The 16641-nt window shown below is 43.3% G+C and overlaps 1 protein-coding gene and 1 pseudogene across 3 annotated transcripts in view; one reads left to right on the top strand and one right to left on the bottom strand.

Annotated features, from left to right (window-relative positions):
• Positions 1-412: 412 nt before the first annotated feature.
• On the bottom strand, positions 413-8562 carry LOC112311394 (small ribosomal subunit protein uS5 pseudogene; annotated as a pseudogene).
• A 4-nt stretch (positions 8563-8566) lies between these two features.
• The window catches only part of CDKL1 (cyclin dependent kinase like 1), a 38604-nt gene continuing 30529 nt past the window's right edge, over positions 8567-16641 (top strand). The window contains exons 1-2 of one of the 3 annotated variants that reach the window (XM_071221991.1): positions 8567-8674; positions 9303-9591. In XM_071221991.1, coding sequence (XP_071078092.1) covers positions 9424-9591 — 168 coding nt within the window. In that variant the 5' untranslated portion in view covers positions 8567-8674; positions 9303-9423. Of the gene's footprint in view, positions 8675-8892; positions 9126-9302; positions 9592-16641 lie in introns of those variants that run through there. The other 2 variants (XM_053928189.2, XM_053928190.2) reach the window with 2 other exon arrangements.

Here is a 16641-nt window from a genome sequence, read left to right as displayed (position 1 = left end):
GAAAACATAGCCAGAAAAATCTTGGACATTGCTCATAGAAATTTTTTATCAGATATGTCTCCCCAGGCAAGGGAAACAAAAGAAAAAATAAACAAATGGGACTACATCAAACTAAAAAGTTTTTGCACAGCAAAGGAAATCATCAACAAAATAAAAAGACAGCCCACAGAATGGGAGAACATACTGGCTGATTCATCTGATAAGGGGTTAATATCCAAATTTATAAAGAACTTATAAGAAATGGATGCATTTCTAAAACGATGTGTATGAAAAAATCTAATTAAAATGAAGAATATTTTTAAAATGCAAATAACTCATACTTCCTGTCCTCTCCTCCCTCCCTTCATCACCTTGTCATAAGCACAAATGTTTCTGTTTTGATATTAGGTTTTCTTAAGTTTATATATATATATTTTTTTTTTAACAGGCTTAATTCACTTTATTTTCCTTGTACAAAAATTATGTGGTGGCCACAGCTGGAGCCTGGGTCCTCTGCACAGAAACTCTGGTGTGAGTCTTTGCAAGGTGGTCGGTGAATTCCTGGTAGGGAGACTTGGTGAACAGTCTCTTTCCAGAGGTCGGGGGTGAGAGAGCTGTAGGTCTTAGAGATGGCATCAAAGGTGGCCTTGGCAAAGTTGCCCAGGGTAGCAGTGCAGCCCCTGGCTGAGGGGTAGCAGTCGTCGATACCAGCCATCAGCAGCAGCTTTTTGGGCACAGGGGCCGAGACGATGCCAGTGCCCCTGGGTGCAGGGATGAGGCAGGCGCACCAACATAGAGCCGCAGCGCCCAGTCACCTTACAAGGGACGGTGTGAGGCTTGCCGATCTTGTTCCCCCAGTAGCCTCGCCGCACAGGGACAATGGAGAGCTTGGCCAGGATGATGGCCCCAGGGATGGCAGTAGCTACTTCCTTTGAGCACTTAACACCCAGACCAATGTGCCCATTGTAGTCCCCAATGGCGACAAAGGCCTTGAACCGGGTCCTCTGGCCTGCATGTGTCTGCTTTTGCACGGGCATAATCTTCAAAATCTCGTCCTTGAGGGATGCCCCCAAGAAAAAGTCAATGATCTCAGATTCCTTAATAGGCAGAGAAAAGAGAGAGATTTCTTCCAAGTACTTGATTTTCATGTCCTTGACCAAGCGGCCCAACTTGGTGACGGGGATCCACTCCTTATCCTCGGCCTTGCCTCCTCGAGCTCCATGGCCTCGACCCTGACCCCAACCCCGACCCCAACCCCGACCCCGGCCACAACCTCGGTCCGGGATGCCGCTGCCAAATCCTCCTCCGAAGCCGCCTCGGCCTCCCATTCTAGGGCCCCCGGGGCCTCCTGGCCCTCCTGCAGCACCGGCGTCATCCACCATTTGGTGTTCCTTGGGAAAAAAAGAGCAAGTTTATATTTCTTTAACCACATAATTAGAGCTGTCTAATTTGAAGCCACAGTGTGGTTGGTACAGCAAATGGAAAGAATGCAACTCAGAGTTAAGGCCCTGTTTTCACACTTGTTTGTTGCCTAGAACAAATTTTTTTTACTCTGAACAGTCATTTAAATTTTCTGTATCTATTTCCTCAAATGCCAGATGTGCCCTCTCTCCTTCACAGATCCTTGTGAAGTATTTTGAAAAGCTGAAAGTACAATTTAAGCAGCAGCCCTCCAAGTTCTCTAGCTAGTGTGCTCCCGGAGGAAAGCCCCTGGGTGAGGAGGCAGGAGGACTGGCTCTGTGCACTGTGTGTTGGATCCTGGGAAAGTCACTTCTTAGTCCCCAGTGCCCGGCAGGGTGCCTGGTGCTAGTCAGCACCCAGTAAAGGTCTGCTCTCCAGACAGCCCTCTCCGCGTCACAGCTTTCAGCTGAAGTTCAGGAAGTTATTAATGTTCTTTCCTATTTATTGTCTCAGAAATTTACCTTTGTCTTAGAATATCATGATTCAAAAATCATAAAAGCATAGAATGTACTTAGATTGCATTATGAGTAAGTATGGTTAACGATCAACTGTCCAAAGTGGCAAAGAGATGCAGACCTTGAGGTTCTGAGACTTATTTCCAAAAGAAGAGTCGTCATATGCATTAACTCACTGCCCTGTGGGGATAAACCCTCCAGGGCGTTAGTGTTAACGCTGCTGAGCAATCAAGGCATCTGGGTTCATTGGTGCAAGTATTGGGTGGTGGTTTTAAAATCTGAAAATGTAAGTAAGTGTTGAGGTTTTTAAAGGAAGACTAAGAAAGGAAAGTTTTTAGAAGAAAAAGTGCTTTAAAGGAGCGGCTGGCCACATATACAATAAAATGCAACTTTTCCCATTAAGGGAACAATATACACAAAATAACCAAAGTTATAGTAATTAGGGATGGAAACATTTCATCCACATATAAAATCAAGGATGATAGGCTCTCATTTTATTTAAATTTATTTTCCAGTACTTAGGTTGATTCACCAGGCTTTCCTATCTCCAGATAAGGGGAAAGTTATTCATACGTCTCGTTTTGTAACATTTACCAGTGACTGGTCAGGAAGAACTTGGCTTCTTGTTAGGCGGTTGTGTATCAGGATTGGACCAGCAGTTCTGCCTCATTGTCAGCTCTCTTGAGCATCTGAAGACAGAGATGTTCTTTGTTATCACAACCCCATTCCCCACCAGCAGAGCAAGGGCCTGGAAGTAGGTGGACTTGGGTGTGAAACGTGCCTTCTGCCCTGGATAGCTGGGTGGCCTTGTCTACACTGACCAACCTCTCAGAGCCTCAGCTTCTTCTTTTATAAAGTGGACCACTTAATAATCCCAGCCAGTGAATAAACCCAACCATGGATTGTTATAAAGATTAAAGATAGTGTGGTTAATGAGCCCGAAACATAAGTGCCCCTAAATGGTAGTTATTAACTGTTTTCTTTACATGCCCTGGAAACTATTTCCTTTCCTTTCCAAGTCCACTTAAAGCAGGGAAAGTAAATTCAAGTAGTTCTTTAAGAAGCACGATAGTGTCATTTTAGAAATCACAGTGACTCAACCCCCTTTCCCTTATGGGAAACATAATTGGTGGGAAAAGCTTCAGCATTGCCCCTGGGATCAGCACTCAGATGAGGCTTCACAGTGTTCTTCTCCCAGGTTCACAAGAGGCTCATTCGCCAGGGTTGGGGCTGCACACAGATGAAGTTACAGAGCAACTGCGAGAAGGAAGCAACAAGATTCATCTTCCTGGCAGCTTAAAAAGAAGGAGGGTACTACTACATTGGGCATGATCAGTATTTCAGTCCAACTCCCAATGCCCTATACATGAACTCAGAACTCCTGACAGCCCCCCCTCTGTGGTTGGTAGTATTAACAAGATGGTTAGGAGCAAAGGTGCTGGAGTCAGACTGCGTTCCTGTCCCTGCTTCACAACCTGCTGGCTCTGTGTCCTTCGGTAAGTTACTTAACCCATTCTACAATACCACTGACTCTCCTCACCTGAAACCTCAGGGTAATCCTGGCACCCCTTTGCTAGGGTGAGGCTCACGTATAAAACACTGTGGTAGCATAGTGGCTGCCACCAAGTAAGCACGAATTAAATACTGGATAGTTACTGTGGTGGTTGTGTAGGCAATAACAATTATCTTGTACGAGATCAAATGCCAGTGAGAAGGCAGAAATCCAGGTCTTCGGACTCCAAATCCCAGGCTCTTTCTCTTGCCATGTGTTATTCTACTGACTCTCTATTGCTTTTTTAAATGATTAAAATACCACAGTACTGTTTGTGGTACCCAGGGACACTGAAGTATTCTTTCTGATTACGTAGAGCTGCAAATAAAAGACCACTGGCAGTGGAAAATAATGTTTCGTGGATTTTTTGCACTTGCTTGAGACAAAGAGCCTACATTCCTCAGCTTCCCAAGAATTATACTACATAGCGGTTATAATTCTTTGATATCAAAACCAGTCAGTCCTGCCAACTAAAAGGACTGATGTGATTTGATGGTACAGAGGCCATAACATCATCTCTTTCAAATTTATTCTTTTATATTTTAATCCAACTTCCCCCAAGCAAAACGACTGGTGCAGCTGCAAGACACGTTGGGTTTCTGGTTCGCTGCCTACTTAGGCGTAAATAACTGGTGCACTTGCTCCCTCCCTTAACTACTGCTGGGCTTGGCCCAGTCCCAGGATCCTTGGGTACTGAACCATACAGTTAATTTCCCAAACTCACTTTAGCCTGATGTGAACTTTAGACAAGGTAGGTCTGGAGAATTCACAGTGACTTTCCCACCTCATTTTAAAATATATTTTTTTAATTGTCAAAAAGAAACATTCACCAACATATACCATACTCTGGGCCATGAAGCAAAGATCAACACATTTCAAAGAATTTAAGTCATACAAAGGAATCTGTCTGGAAACAATGGAATTAAACTAAAAATCAGTAATAGAAAAATATCTGGAAAATCCCCAAATAGTTGGAAATTAAACAATACACTTCCAAATAATCCATAAGTCTCAAGGGAAGTTGGAAATATTTTGAGCCCGGTTGGAGTGTTGTCCCATGCACTGAAAGGTGACAGGTTCAATTCCCAGTCAGGGCGCATACCTGGGTTGCCGGTTCACTCCCTGGTTGGGGTGGGAAGCCACTGATCAATGTTTCTCTCACATCGATGTTTCTCTCTCTCTCTCTCTCTCTCTCTCTCCTCCCCCCGCCCCCCACATCTGGAATCAATAAATATAAATTTAAAATTAAGATGGATCAAAATCACCTATTTAAATGTTAAAAAATATTTTTTGAGCTGAATTAAAATGAAAATACAACATATCACGATTTTGTGGATGCATTTAAAGTGGTGCTTCATGGGAAATTTGTGGCATTGAAAGCTTATATTAGAAAAGAAGAAAGATCTAAAATTAATGGTGTTAGCTTCCAACTAAAAAGCTTGAAAAAGCAGCTAAAACAAAGAAAGCTGAAGGAAGAAAATAATAAAGAGATGAAATCAACAAAATTGAAAAACAGAAAATACACAGATGAAATAAATCAAAAGTTGTTTCTTAAAAAGGGCAAGACAATTGATAAGCCTTGGTCAAACTGCTCGAGGAAAAATTACTAACATCGAGAATGATGTGGGAAACACTACTGCATGTCCTATAGACATTAAAAGGACAAGAGTGTAACATTATTATAAATGACTAGCATTACAAAATAATAACATATAATTGTTATATATGAAAACTTTGTGCTCATAAATTCAAATATCTACATAAAATAGGCAAATTCCTTGAAAGACGCAAACTACAAAAGCACACTCAAGCAGAAACAGTTATACTGAATGGTCTTATGTTGTATTAAAGAAATAGAATTTGTAATTTTAAATATTTCAATAATGAAAACTCCATGCTCAGTTTGCTTTACTGGCAAATTCTACCAAATACATGAGGAATAAATAATACCAATTTAATATAAATATCCCCAGAAAATAATAGAGAAGGAAGCATTTCCAAACTCATTTTATGAGATCAGCATTACCCTGATACCAAAACTAGACAAAGATATTACAAGAAAACTACAGATCAATATATCTCAGTAGCATTAATGCAAAAATCCTCAGTAAGGTATTGTCAATCAACTCTAGTGATGTATGAAAATGATAGAATATCATCACCAAGTTGGTTTTATCCCAGGAATACAAGGTTAGTTCAACATTTAAAAATCAATCAATATATCAACAGACTAAATAAGAAAAATTATATGATAAAAAGAGAAAAATCATATAATCATCTCAACAGATGTAGAAAAGCATTTGATAAAATTCAACATCAATTTATTATTTAAAACACCTCTTGCCCTAGCCAGTGTGGCTCAGTTGGTTGGAACATTGTCCTGTAACCTAGAGGTTGAGGATTTGATTCCTGGTCATGGTACACACCTAGGTTGTGGGTTTGATCCCCAGTCTGGGTACATACACTCCTCAATCTGGGGTGGATGGGAGGCAACCAATCAAGGCTTCTCTCTCACATCAATGGTTCTCTCTCTCCTTTCCACACTCTCTAAAAGCAATAAAAATATGCCCTTGGGTGAGGATAACAGAAATAAAATAAAAAAACACCTCAGCAAACTAAAATTAAAAAGAACTTTCTCAATCAAATAAAGGGCCACTGTATTAGTTCTATTTGCTGCATAACAAATAACCTGAGAACATAAATATCAAACATTTATTATCTTACAGTTTCTGGAGGTCATGAATGCAGCTCTGATTTAGCAGGTGCCTCTGGATCAAGGTATCTCACAGATTAACTTATACTTGTTGGCTGGGGCTCAGTCTCATCGGAAGGCTCCCTGGAATGGTGGTGTGGGCAGTGGGGAGGTCTACTTCCAAGTTCACTCACATGGTTGTTGCAGGATTCATTTTCTCACAGAATTCTGGATTAATGCCTAATTTCTTCCTGGCTGTTGGCTTCCTCAGTTCCTCATCATAGGGCAGCTCACAGCACGGCATCTGTATTCCCTCCAGAGCAAGTACATGAGAGAGCAAAAGTGAGCACCCAAGGTGGAAATCACAGTCTCTCTGTAATCTAACCTTGGACGTGATATTACATTACTTTTGACATATTCCATTCCTTAGAAGCAAGTCACTAGGTCAAGCCTATACTGAAGGGGAGGGGAGCACACAAGGGCATGACTACCAAGAGGCAGGGGTTATTAAGGGCCCTCTTAGAAGCTGTCTACCCCGGCAACTACAAAGAAACCTAGCTGGCATCACACCTAGTGGCGCAAGACCAGATGCTTTCCTCCTGAAATCAGTGAGAAGGATATCTGCTCTCACCACTCCTATTTGAGTTCACGCTGGAGGACCTACCAAGTTCAATAAGGCAAGAAATAGAAATAAAAAGCATTCCAGTTAGGAAGAACTAAAACTGTCCCTATTTGCAGGTGATATGATTGTCTACATAGAAAATCCCAAGGAATTGCCAAAAACTTCCTAGAACTTATATGTGAGAAAATATCCAAATGGCAAATAAGCATATAAAAAACTGCTCAACATTAGTCATTATGGAAATGCAAGTTAAAGTCACACCAGCCCATTACCCACATATTAAAATGGTTGATATCCAAAGAGCTGGCATATTAAGTGCTGACAAAGATGCAGAGCAATTAGAACATTGCTGGCAGGAAGGTAAAATGGTACAGTCTCTCTGGAAAACGTTCTGGCAGTTACTTCGTTACCATATAGTTATCATACGACCCAGCAGTACTCCTCCTAAGTATTATTTTCCCAAGAGAAATGAAAACATGTTCACACAAAAGACCATGCATGAGCATTTATAGTGGCGTGGCTTATAGTCACCAAAACTGGAAACAACTCAAATGTTCTTCAGCTGGGAGTGGATGAACCAGCTATGGTGCATCCATCCACACGATAGAACCCTACTCAGTAATAAAAAGGAGTGAACTACTGATAAAGGCCACAAAATGGATGACTCTCAATGACTCATGTAAAGTGCAAGAAACTTAGCTCAAAAAGCTACATAATGTATAATTCCATGGACATGACATTCTGGAAAATGCAAAAATATAGAGACAGAAAACGCATCAGTTGTTGCCACTCGCAAACAATTTCTGGAAGGTTCACAGACGACCTCTGGTCCACCCTTGGACCCCGTCATATGCTATTCCATTGTCACAGCAGCCACCAATCCTTCTCCAACCAGTTCCAGCTCCTACCTGGCCACTATTCTGATTTACAATTAGTGGCATGCTGCTTGGCATGGGATTTGGCCCTTGTTTTATAGACAATATGTGGATTTTTTTTCTCCTTGGGTATTACTTCCAGGGCAAACCCCCACGTCAGTGCTTGGCAGATGAAATGGGAGAGATGGTCAAGTATTGAGGCAGTCTGCCCCTGGCAAATTACCTTATTTCACGATTTCCCCAGGTTTATTAACTTCCCTCCTTTGTGCTGAGCAAATAGGAGCCAGTTGGGAGAAGGGTGGGAATAGGGAGCCTAAAACAAGCCAGGCTCTGTAAGCCTCCATCCCAACGTCGTCGGAAGCCTGGGGTGTAGTGGAAGTCAATGGACAAGGGCACCCTCACTCTGCAAGCTAATGGAGTGAACGGCTGACCTTAATCAATTTCGGTCATACCTCCCTCTTCACCTTTGCCTTTCTCTCCCTATTTCCATTCATTCATTCATTCATTCACCCATTCGATCATTCATTCATTCACTGACTGGATGCCAGGGCCACTGATCAGGACAGACACAGAAGCTTCCCTCAAGGGGTTTACAGTCTGGCAGAGAATACGGGTGTAATCACAGTTGTTACTCAGCGTGGGAACCGCTACATCCGTGATGCATGAAGGTGGGGTGGGACGGGGGTCTCCTAGCGCAGGGGTCTTCCCAGCAGGCTATGCTCCAGCTGTGTTTTTCCGGACCTCCCAGAGTTTGCAATCTTGCAGGCATCCTGCCCCAGCCAAGGGACTTACGTGCAGGGGCCCCGGGTGCACGGTCGGAACAGCACCTTCAGGGGCCGCAGACCACCCACCAGGGCCCTTCCCCGCAGCCAAGACTGCGGCCGAGTCTCGCAAGCGAGCGGGCGCGGCGGCTACGCCCAGGGCAGCCCGGGGCGGGGGCCAGTTCCCATAGGGATCGAGGGCCGGGCAGGCGGAGAAGCGGAGACCGGCGCGAGTCGGCGAGGTGGAAGCAAGGCCAGGCCGGGCAGCCCCAGCGCTGTGAGTCCGGGGTCGGGAAGGAGGCGCGGGCCGGGCCTCCACGTGGCGCCTCCCGTAGCTGCGCGGCGCTGGCAGGGGAGGCGGTAGGAGGCCAGGGCAGCGCTGGCGGCGTCTTCCCGCGGCAGGGTGTCAGCAGCCGGGCTGGAGAGGTAGCCCTTCGCAGCGCCCGCTCGACCGGGCCTGCGGTTCGCCGAGTTCCAGGCCCGCGCCCCTGGGCTGGCGGTGATGCTGAGGCGCAGGGCGGGCTCCTCTCTGGGTCGGGTCTCCGCCCGCCCCGGCCTCGCTGCCACCCACTCGGGGAGCCGGGAGGTGTCTTCTTGCCGCAGGGAAATCAGACCCGAAATTAGAACCGGGGAAGCCCCTTAGCCTTCCTCGACCTCCAGCCAGCTCATGTGTCTTAGATCGGATGAACACAATATAACATTAAAAAGACAGATTACCTTACAACTCGGTTCGTTTTAGAATGACGAGTTACATTTTAACTCACAGGGTATATGTAACAGACAGTTAAAATTGGGTTACCTAACTCTAGGCTGTCATTTGGTCACGTTGCCATTGCTGAGGGGCGAGGCTTTGAAGCTGTGGGTTAATTCCTAATTCTTGACCAGGTGCTGTTGTTCTGTTCTAGGTCCTTGACAGAGACCCATCGCTGAGTGGGGGCTCCAGTGCAGTCTGTCCGTGCCAATATTTTACAAGCGACATTTTCAAACTATGTGAGGATCTATTTTAAGAAGATTTATTCCTCTGTGATGGAGAAGTATGAAAAAATTGGGAAGATTGGTGAAGGATCCTATGGAGTTGTTTTCAAATGCAGAAACAGGGACACGGGTCAGATCGTGGCCATCAAGAGGTTTCTGGAATCAGAAGATGACCCTGTCATAAAGAAAATCGCCCTTCGAGAAATCCGCATGCTCAAGGTAATGGATTCTTTCAAGTGAATTTTCAGGGACAAAAAATTGGTGTCATGTTACGTTAAATAAATGCTTTGAGGTGAGGGGCATCTCCTTCCTGCATGGACTTTCGTCCTGTGATACAAATGGACCCTGTGTGCACAATCACCGGGTATGTAATGAGCTAGAAAGCAGAGGCCGAGTGCAGGGGCGGCCGTGGTCGCTTTGAGGGATGCTGTGGGACACTTTACTTTTCTTCCCAGTAGCTTGTCTTCCGTGTCACCTGTAGCTCTAGTTCTTCGAGAGTCGTCAACTTGGATAGTTCAAGAACACACTACAACGCAGGTCTGTTAGCATTCATGATTTTTAAACTTTGAGGCTGTCTTCTGCTGATGTTCTCAGTCCATTAAGAGAATTAATCATTTACCTGTTTTCGAACTGCTAGGAAGCTGACAGGTTTTCATTACACCTCACATTTATCTACCTCTGAGCATCAAAATGTCCACTCCAGAAGATGGATTCTTCGGAAAGAAGTAAAACAATCGCTTTACAAATGTTTATTAGTTAACCCTAGAAGACCATGATATTAGAATGGGGGGGATTGTTTATTACAAGCTAAAACTTTTTTTTTTCCTTTAATGGAAAGAGGTTTCTCTTCTGAATTTCTGTGAAGATGAAAGCCAAACTGCAAGGTAGACATGTAATGAACTCAGGGGGTAGCTTGGTTTCAGGTGGTTAAGGTCTGTGTTCTCACATGTTGACTGACTGTCTGACAAGGGAGAGCAACCTCACGGGAGGTGAGGGGAACACTCAGGACTTTCTCTTACCCTGCTTCTCCACCTTCTCCAGGCCTCTCTAGAAAAGTCTTCTTTCCCCATGAACTGAGTAGGTAGGGTATCTCTGCATAAGGTCCAGGAATGGGAGGCAGCAGCAGGCTTTGGGTAAAGTGAGTGGATAATGGGAACACCTTCTGTGTTTGGATTGAGGATGTTCTTTACCAGCAGGATGTTATCAATTCTGATAAAAACACTTCCATCCACCCCTTACGTAAGTGCTCCCCTAGGAAGGGGTGAGACCAGCTGTGTTTGCCCTTCCTATCCCCTGGGCTCCTCTGCCCCTCCCCACCCTCCACACAGGGAGAGATTCTCACCATTTCTCTTGGGCTTGGTGGGCAGTTTTTCACTTTCTCGGGCTTTCCTAGGGGATAAACTGATCATTATATTTTCAAGGGTTCCATTACTCTCAAGGGTTACAAGGAACAAGGGTTCCTTCTAGTGGAGAGAGACTCTCTCTGATTCTGAAGGTCACCTGTGACTACCTCTCTGAACTTTCTCACAGTTCTTCAGCAATACTGTGTTTACAGGTGTGGCTCCCTTAATTAACTGTGCTCCTCCAGGATGGGGACCTCACCTCTGTGTCTCTGTATCAACTACTTGGCATGTAGTAGGCCTCCAATAAATGTTATCGTTGGATTTTTAAAAAAGAGGTTAAAAAATAAGCTCTTAGGAAGGGTAGGTATTGACAATAAGGAAGTTAGATGTGTTCTCTTGAATAAATTAATATCGATTTGCTCTGAAGGATAGAGTTGTGTGCACAGGAGCCTGATTTCAAAGCACGCAGCACTCGACTCTCCAAAATCAGGTGTTTAGAGGCAGACTCCCCGATCTGTGTGAGGTGGTGGGACTAGATTTCTGTAAAGCCTGTCTCTTTAAGCCTTAACTTTTCAGAATTCTGTGATATCCCTAACATATAATGGCTACTTAACAAATACTTGCTGAATAAATGAATTGAAGGCATGTTAACTAAAGTCATGTTTTTCCATTTATTTTCTCAGTAAATACTTCTAGAATGCCATGGGGCCTAAAACAATGTTTGCACCACGTTGGACACCCTGTCTTTCAGGTGCTTAACTCGTGGAAGGGAAGTAATTCCCCCTCGGCTCTCACTCAGGATAGACTGGGTTCCTGATGGGCAGGGCCTGTGTCATTTACCTTGTGTCCCCATGCCTGGCAAGACCTCTCTAAATGTTTGTTGAATAATGAAAACAAATTGTGAGGAGGCATGTTTGAGCTAGACTTTGCGATGTTTAGGGAGGCATGGAATGGGACAGAAAGCATTCAGGGCGGATAGTCTGTCCTAGGGAAAGGTGTGTAAGTGGAAAGCAGCATACTGGGAGAGCACAAGTAATAACTCCAACGTCTTGAACAGATGCCTGCTATGTGCTAGCAGGTCCGGTAAAGAAGGGAAGGAAAGGAAGCCACGTGGGAGGGAGTGTGAGCATTTTCTGGGAACACTGGTCTGGCCCTGGGATGTGACAGTTAGCACAGAACTGCACCTTAGTCCCAGGTAGCCTTGGGGAGGTGGAGCCTGACTCCAGGACACAGGTGGTAGCCCCTGAGAACAGGAAATTGGTGAGCGGTAGGGAAGTGTTTGAGGGTCCCATCTGAACTGGAATTGAAGGCAGAGCTGCAGTGCCCGTGGGAAGGAGGAGTACCAAGCTGGAAGCAAAAACAGATCCTTGGACCCAGGGGAAGGCTGCAGCTCACTGACTCGGTTAGTTTAAGTTCCTAGGGTTTTCCTTGAACATCCCTCACACAGCTGGGGGTTTAAATGACCTCTGCTAAGGTCAGGAACTAGGAGCCAGGAGGACTAAGACTGAAGGTACCCCAGTGACCTCAGCCCAAGCAGGTGAGGACAGGCAAGGGCTGATCACCCGACTGCTCCCATTACGGTAAGGAAAACTAGAAAGATACGTCAAGACCAGACGTAGAAGACTTTGAATGCTAGGCGAAGGAGTTTGGCTTTCTCCTAAAAAGAAGGGAAGCTACCCAAGATGTTTTTTAGAAAGTTGTCATTTGTGGATTTTTGTATTTCATGGACCAGTAATATTTCAAAAAAAATTTTTTTTTCTTTTTACACATTGGGATAGGGTTATCAGCATTTTAAAAAACCACCTATCACCATTGCTTCATATAAAAGAAAGGACATTGTAATATATATATTTTAAAACTAGGAAAGACAATTCTAGAAAAAAGCAGTCTTCCTGAGAGAGAAGTTGACAACTACAAATAACATTTATATACATTTGTTCCTCTGGTGTGTGTGAGTGCGTGTGTATAATTGTGTGTGTGAGAGTGTGCGTGTATCGTTGCCCTTATTTGTCATATTTTCCTGTCCATTGGTGAAAGTGGTGACATCATTTGTTTTGTGAAGCCTAAATCTCAGGAACCTAGCACTCTGTCTGGGAGCAAACAGATTCCCCAGACCAATAATGTCCTGCTTGATGAGATCTGTATCGGATACAACAAAACACTAATAGTTCGAAAGAACCGAATGGCTTCTTGGGTTTTATAGTAGAATTTGGCTTGTATCAATACTCAGAGAAGTCCTTGTGTGTCTGTCTGTTTTTAAAACTGTTTATTTAACAATTTAAAGCATCTCCCAATAGTTGCTATTGGACTCCTACAAACATTTGTTTCCTCTTCAGCAGATATTTGATGGTATAATTTTTAAGGCAGCACATCGACAATGAAGATGTAGCCACCCTATTTTGCCGAGTATAATGTGCACTTTTTTGCCCAAATTTTTGAGGGAAAAATAAGGATGTGCATTATGCATGGGTAGTATTAATTCCGTGTCTATATAATGTTTTAAATTCTTTTATTTATGCATATGTGTTAAAAGTATAACTAGAAAACAATAATGATATCTGTATGCAAAATGATACCCTAGAATATGATAATTGGTTTTGTTTCTAAATATAAATAAATAAATAATTGAATTAAAAATTAAAATGAAAGATTTTTTCCCTAAAAGTTTGGGCCCAAAATGTGGGTATGCATTATATATGGCAAAATACAGTATATATTAGTAAATGCTTTCTTTCTTTTTTTTTAAATCCTCACCCAAAGATATGTTTATTGATTTTAGAGAAAGAGAGGGAAAGAGAGAGCAACACCAATATGAGAGAGAAACATTGATCGGTCACTTCCCGCACGCACCCTGACTGGGGTTCAAACCCACAACCTAGGTGTGTGTCCTGACCGGGAATCGAGCTCATGACCTTTTGGTTTATGGGACGGTGCTCCAACCTACTAAGCCACACCAGCCAGGGACTCGTTAATAAATGCTTTTGAGGATGATAATTATTTTCAAGAAATCTTTTTTTGCTAATATTTTTAGAAAACACTTTTTTCCTGAACGTTTGAAACATTTCAAATAGCATTATTTTGTGCCATTTGAAAAAAATGGGTGACATATTTTATGAGAAAACTTTAGTATTTGTACTAATAAACTACTTCTTAAACTAAATATAATTCACTTTTCATCAAGAGATCCTACTGTGGTCAAACATTTAATGTATTAATTTTGAATTATATCTTATCCAGGTTAGATAATTAGGCTTTATAAAAAATAAACAGTTGCTCCAATTAAACTCAGTCTACTCACACTCTACTTTAAGGACAGATTAAGTTCATTCTAGTGACAATAATAAAATCATACTGCAATACCTGAGCTCAAAGCAACTATCCTACTCTTTCTCAAACTCATTTTCTTTATTTTACATGAAATGTATTGAGATGACACTGGTTGATAAGATTGTGTAAGTTTCAAGTGTACAATTCTATAACACATCCTCTGTATATTGCGATGTGTGCTCACCACCCAAAGTTTAGTCTCCTTCCATCACCATGTATTGATCCCGTTTACCCATTTCAGCCGCTCCTCACTCCCCCACCGCTCTGGTAACCACCACACTGTTGTCTGTGTCAACAAGGTTTGTGTTTGTTTGTCAGATTCCTTTTCCATTGTGGGGAAGAAGCCAGTATTTTTAGTTAGTGCTTTGATAAAACACCTGGGCATAAGTGACACATTTCCATTTGGCAAGTTTTACAGAACTCTTGCCATGTACCAGGCACTATTCTTAGCCTCTTTTTTCAAGGGATGGAGAGACAGAGAGTAAACAAATAATGATATGTCAAGTGGTGAAAAATAAAACAAGATAACGGGGGAGAGTAATGGAGGGGCTTGTCTTTTATTTAAGGTGTTTAGGAAAAGCCTTTCTGAAGAATGGCATTTGAAGAGAGGCCGGAAGACTACGTAAGGGGATGACTTGTGTAGCTATCCAAGAGCTAAACATTCCAGGCAGAGGGAATGGGTACCAAGGCCCAAAGCAGGATCAAGTGATGTGCTTTATGCATGTTCTGGTGTGTGCTAGGAGGAGCAAGTAGCTCAGTGTGTCTGGAGCGGGGTAAGTAAGGCGGAGGGCTATAGGAGATGAAGTTAGAGGGGTAAGGGGGTCAGACATGAGGGCCTTATGGGCCACAGTCGGACTGTGGGTTTAGCTGTGAATGAGATGGGCGCCATCAGAGCACTGGAGCAGAGGGATGCCTTGGCCTGTCTTACATCCCAGAAGGGTTCCTCTAGCTGCTGGTCGCTCCAGCTCCACCATCAGGAAGGTCATCTAGAAGACTGTTGGAGTAATCCAGGGGTGAGATGATGGGGTCAGAGTGACAGTGGAAGAGGTTGTCAGTTCTAGATTTGTTCTGAGAGAAAAGCACAGAGGAGTCTGGTGGTTGGATGAGGAACCAAGAATGACTCCAGCTGGACCTGAGTAACTGGAAAAACAAAGAGACAGGGAGGCGAAGTACAAACGGGGGTGGGGGGGGGAAGGAAATCAAGAGTTCTTTTGTGGATGTGTGAAGTTTGGGTCGTGAATCCAAGGAGACTGTAAAGCAGGCAATCAAATAGACAAGTCTGGCATGAAGGGGAAAGTCCAGGTTTCGGATGTTAAGTTGGGAGACATCAGCATAGCAGTGGTATTTAAAGCCATGAGACGGGGTCATTGTAGGGAATGGAAACACCAGTACCAAACACTGAACCTGGGAAGGAGGGAATGGTCAGTGGTGTCTAAGGTCATCACTAGTATAAACTTAGAATTAAGCACTGGCTTTCACAATGTGAGGGTCATTTGAAATCTTGCAAGAGCTGTATGTGGGGAGAGGTAGAAATGAAAGCTTCATCAAAGAGGGTTCAAGAAAGAATGAGAGGTATAAAGTGGAGATAGTGATACAGACAACTCTTTGGAGGAATTTTGTCATAAAATCAAGCTGAGAAATAAGGCAGCAGGCATTTGGAAGGATGTAGGTCAAGGGAGTTTTTGTTGCTGTTGTTTTTAATATGGGAGAAATAAGTATATTTGTATGCTGATGGTATTAATCCAGTAAAGAGAAAATGATAGTGTTGGAGGAAGAGAATTTCTGTGGCCATGACATTGGGTTCCTAACCTGGACCATGACCAGAAACTGTAGCTATGATAGCATAATAACAGACCAATCCGTGGACGAGCTAGGAGATTAGGCTCCCTCTTATTTCATTTGAAATGTTTCTAGGTTCTTTATGGACACTATCCTTAATCTTTATGTAATAGGAACCACAGCTGGCTTCAAACTATGGGTGCAGAACTTCTTCCACCAGCATGTACAACATCTGCTATTTGCATACGACCCGTGAACCTTACAGGAAAGAATTCAGCCCCTTTTCGTGACTGGGATTCAAACATTTAATTATATTTTGGATGGCAGATGGGGCAGTCATGACAGAAACCAGATTTCAGAGGGAGACAAAGTCCCTTAAAGAAAAATCACCTGGGGAATGAGAGGAGGAGAGAGGGGGGAAAGGTACAGAGAATAAATAGCATAAATGATAGGTGGAAAATAGACAGGGGGAGGGTAAGAATAGTGTAGGAAATGTAGAAGCCAAAGAACTTATAAGTATGACCCATGGACATGAACTATAGGGGGGGAATGTGGGAGGGAGGGGGTGGGCAGGATGGAGTTGAGTGAAGGGGGGAAATGGGACAACTGTAATAGCATAATCAATAAATATATTTTTAAAAATAATAAAAATTAAAAAATTTTAAAAAAAGAAAAATCACCTTAAATCAAGAAGTGTGGCATGATAAGCTGAAGTCATCACAGGCCCTGTAATGGAAAGTGGCCACTGTTTCTTCATAAACAGGTGACTGTACTTGAACCCAACCCAACTCCTTGGGGAGTAACTATGTGTCCAACAAGA

This window comes from Desmodus rotundus, chromosome 7 (assembly GCF_022682495.2).
Source record: "Desmodus rotundus isolate HL8 chromosome 7, HLdesRot8A.1, whole genome shotgun sequence".
Taxonomy (NCBI): domain Eukaryota; kingdom Metazoa; phylum Chordata; class Mammalia; order Chiroptera; family Phyllostomidae; genus Desmodus; species Desmodus rotundus.
Note: the sequence above shows the minus strand (reverse complement) of the source record. Positions and strands in the feature narration are given on the sequence as shown.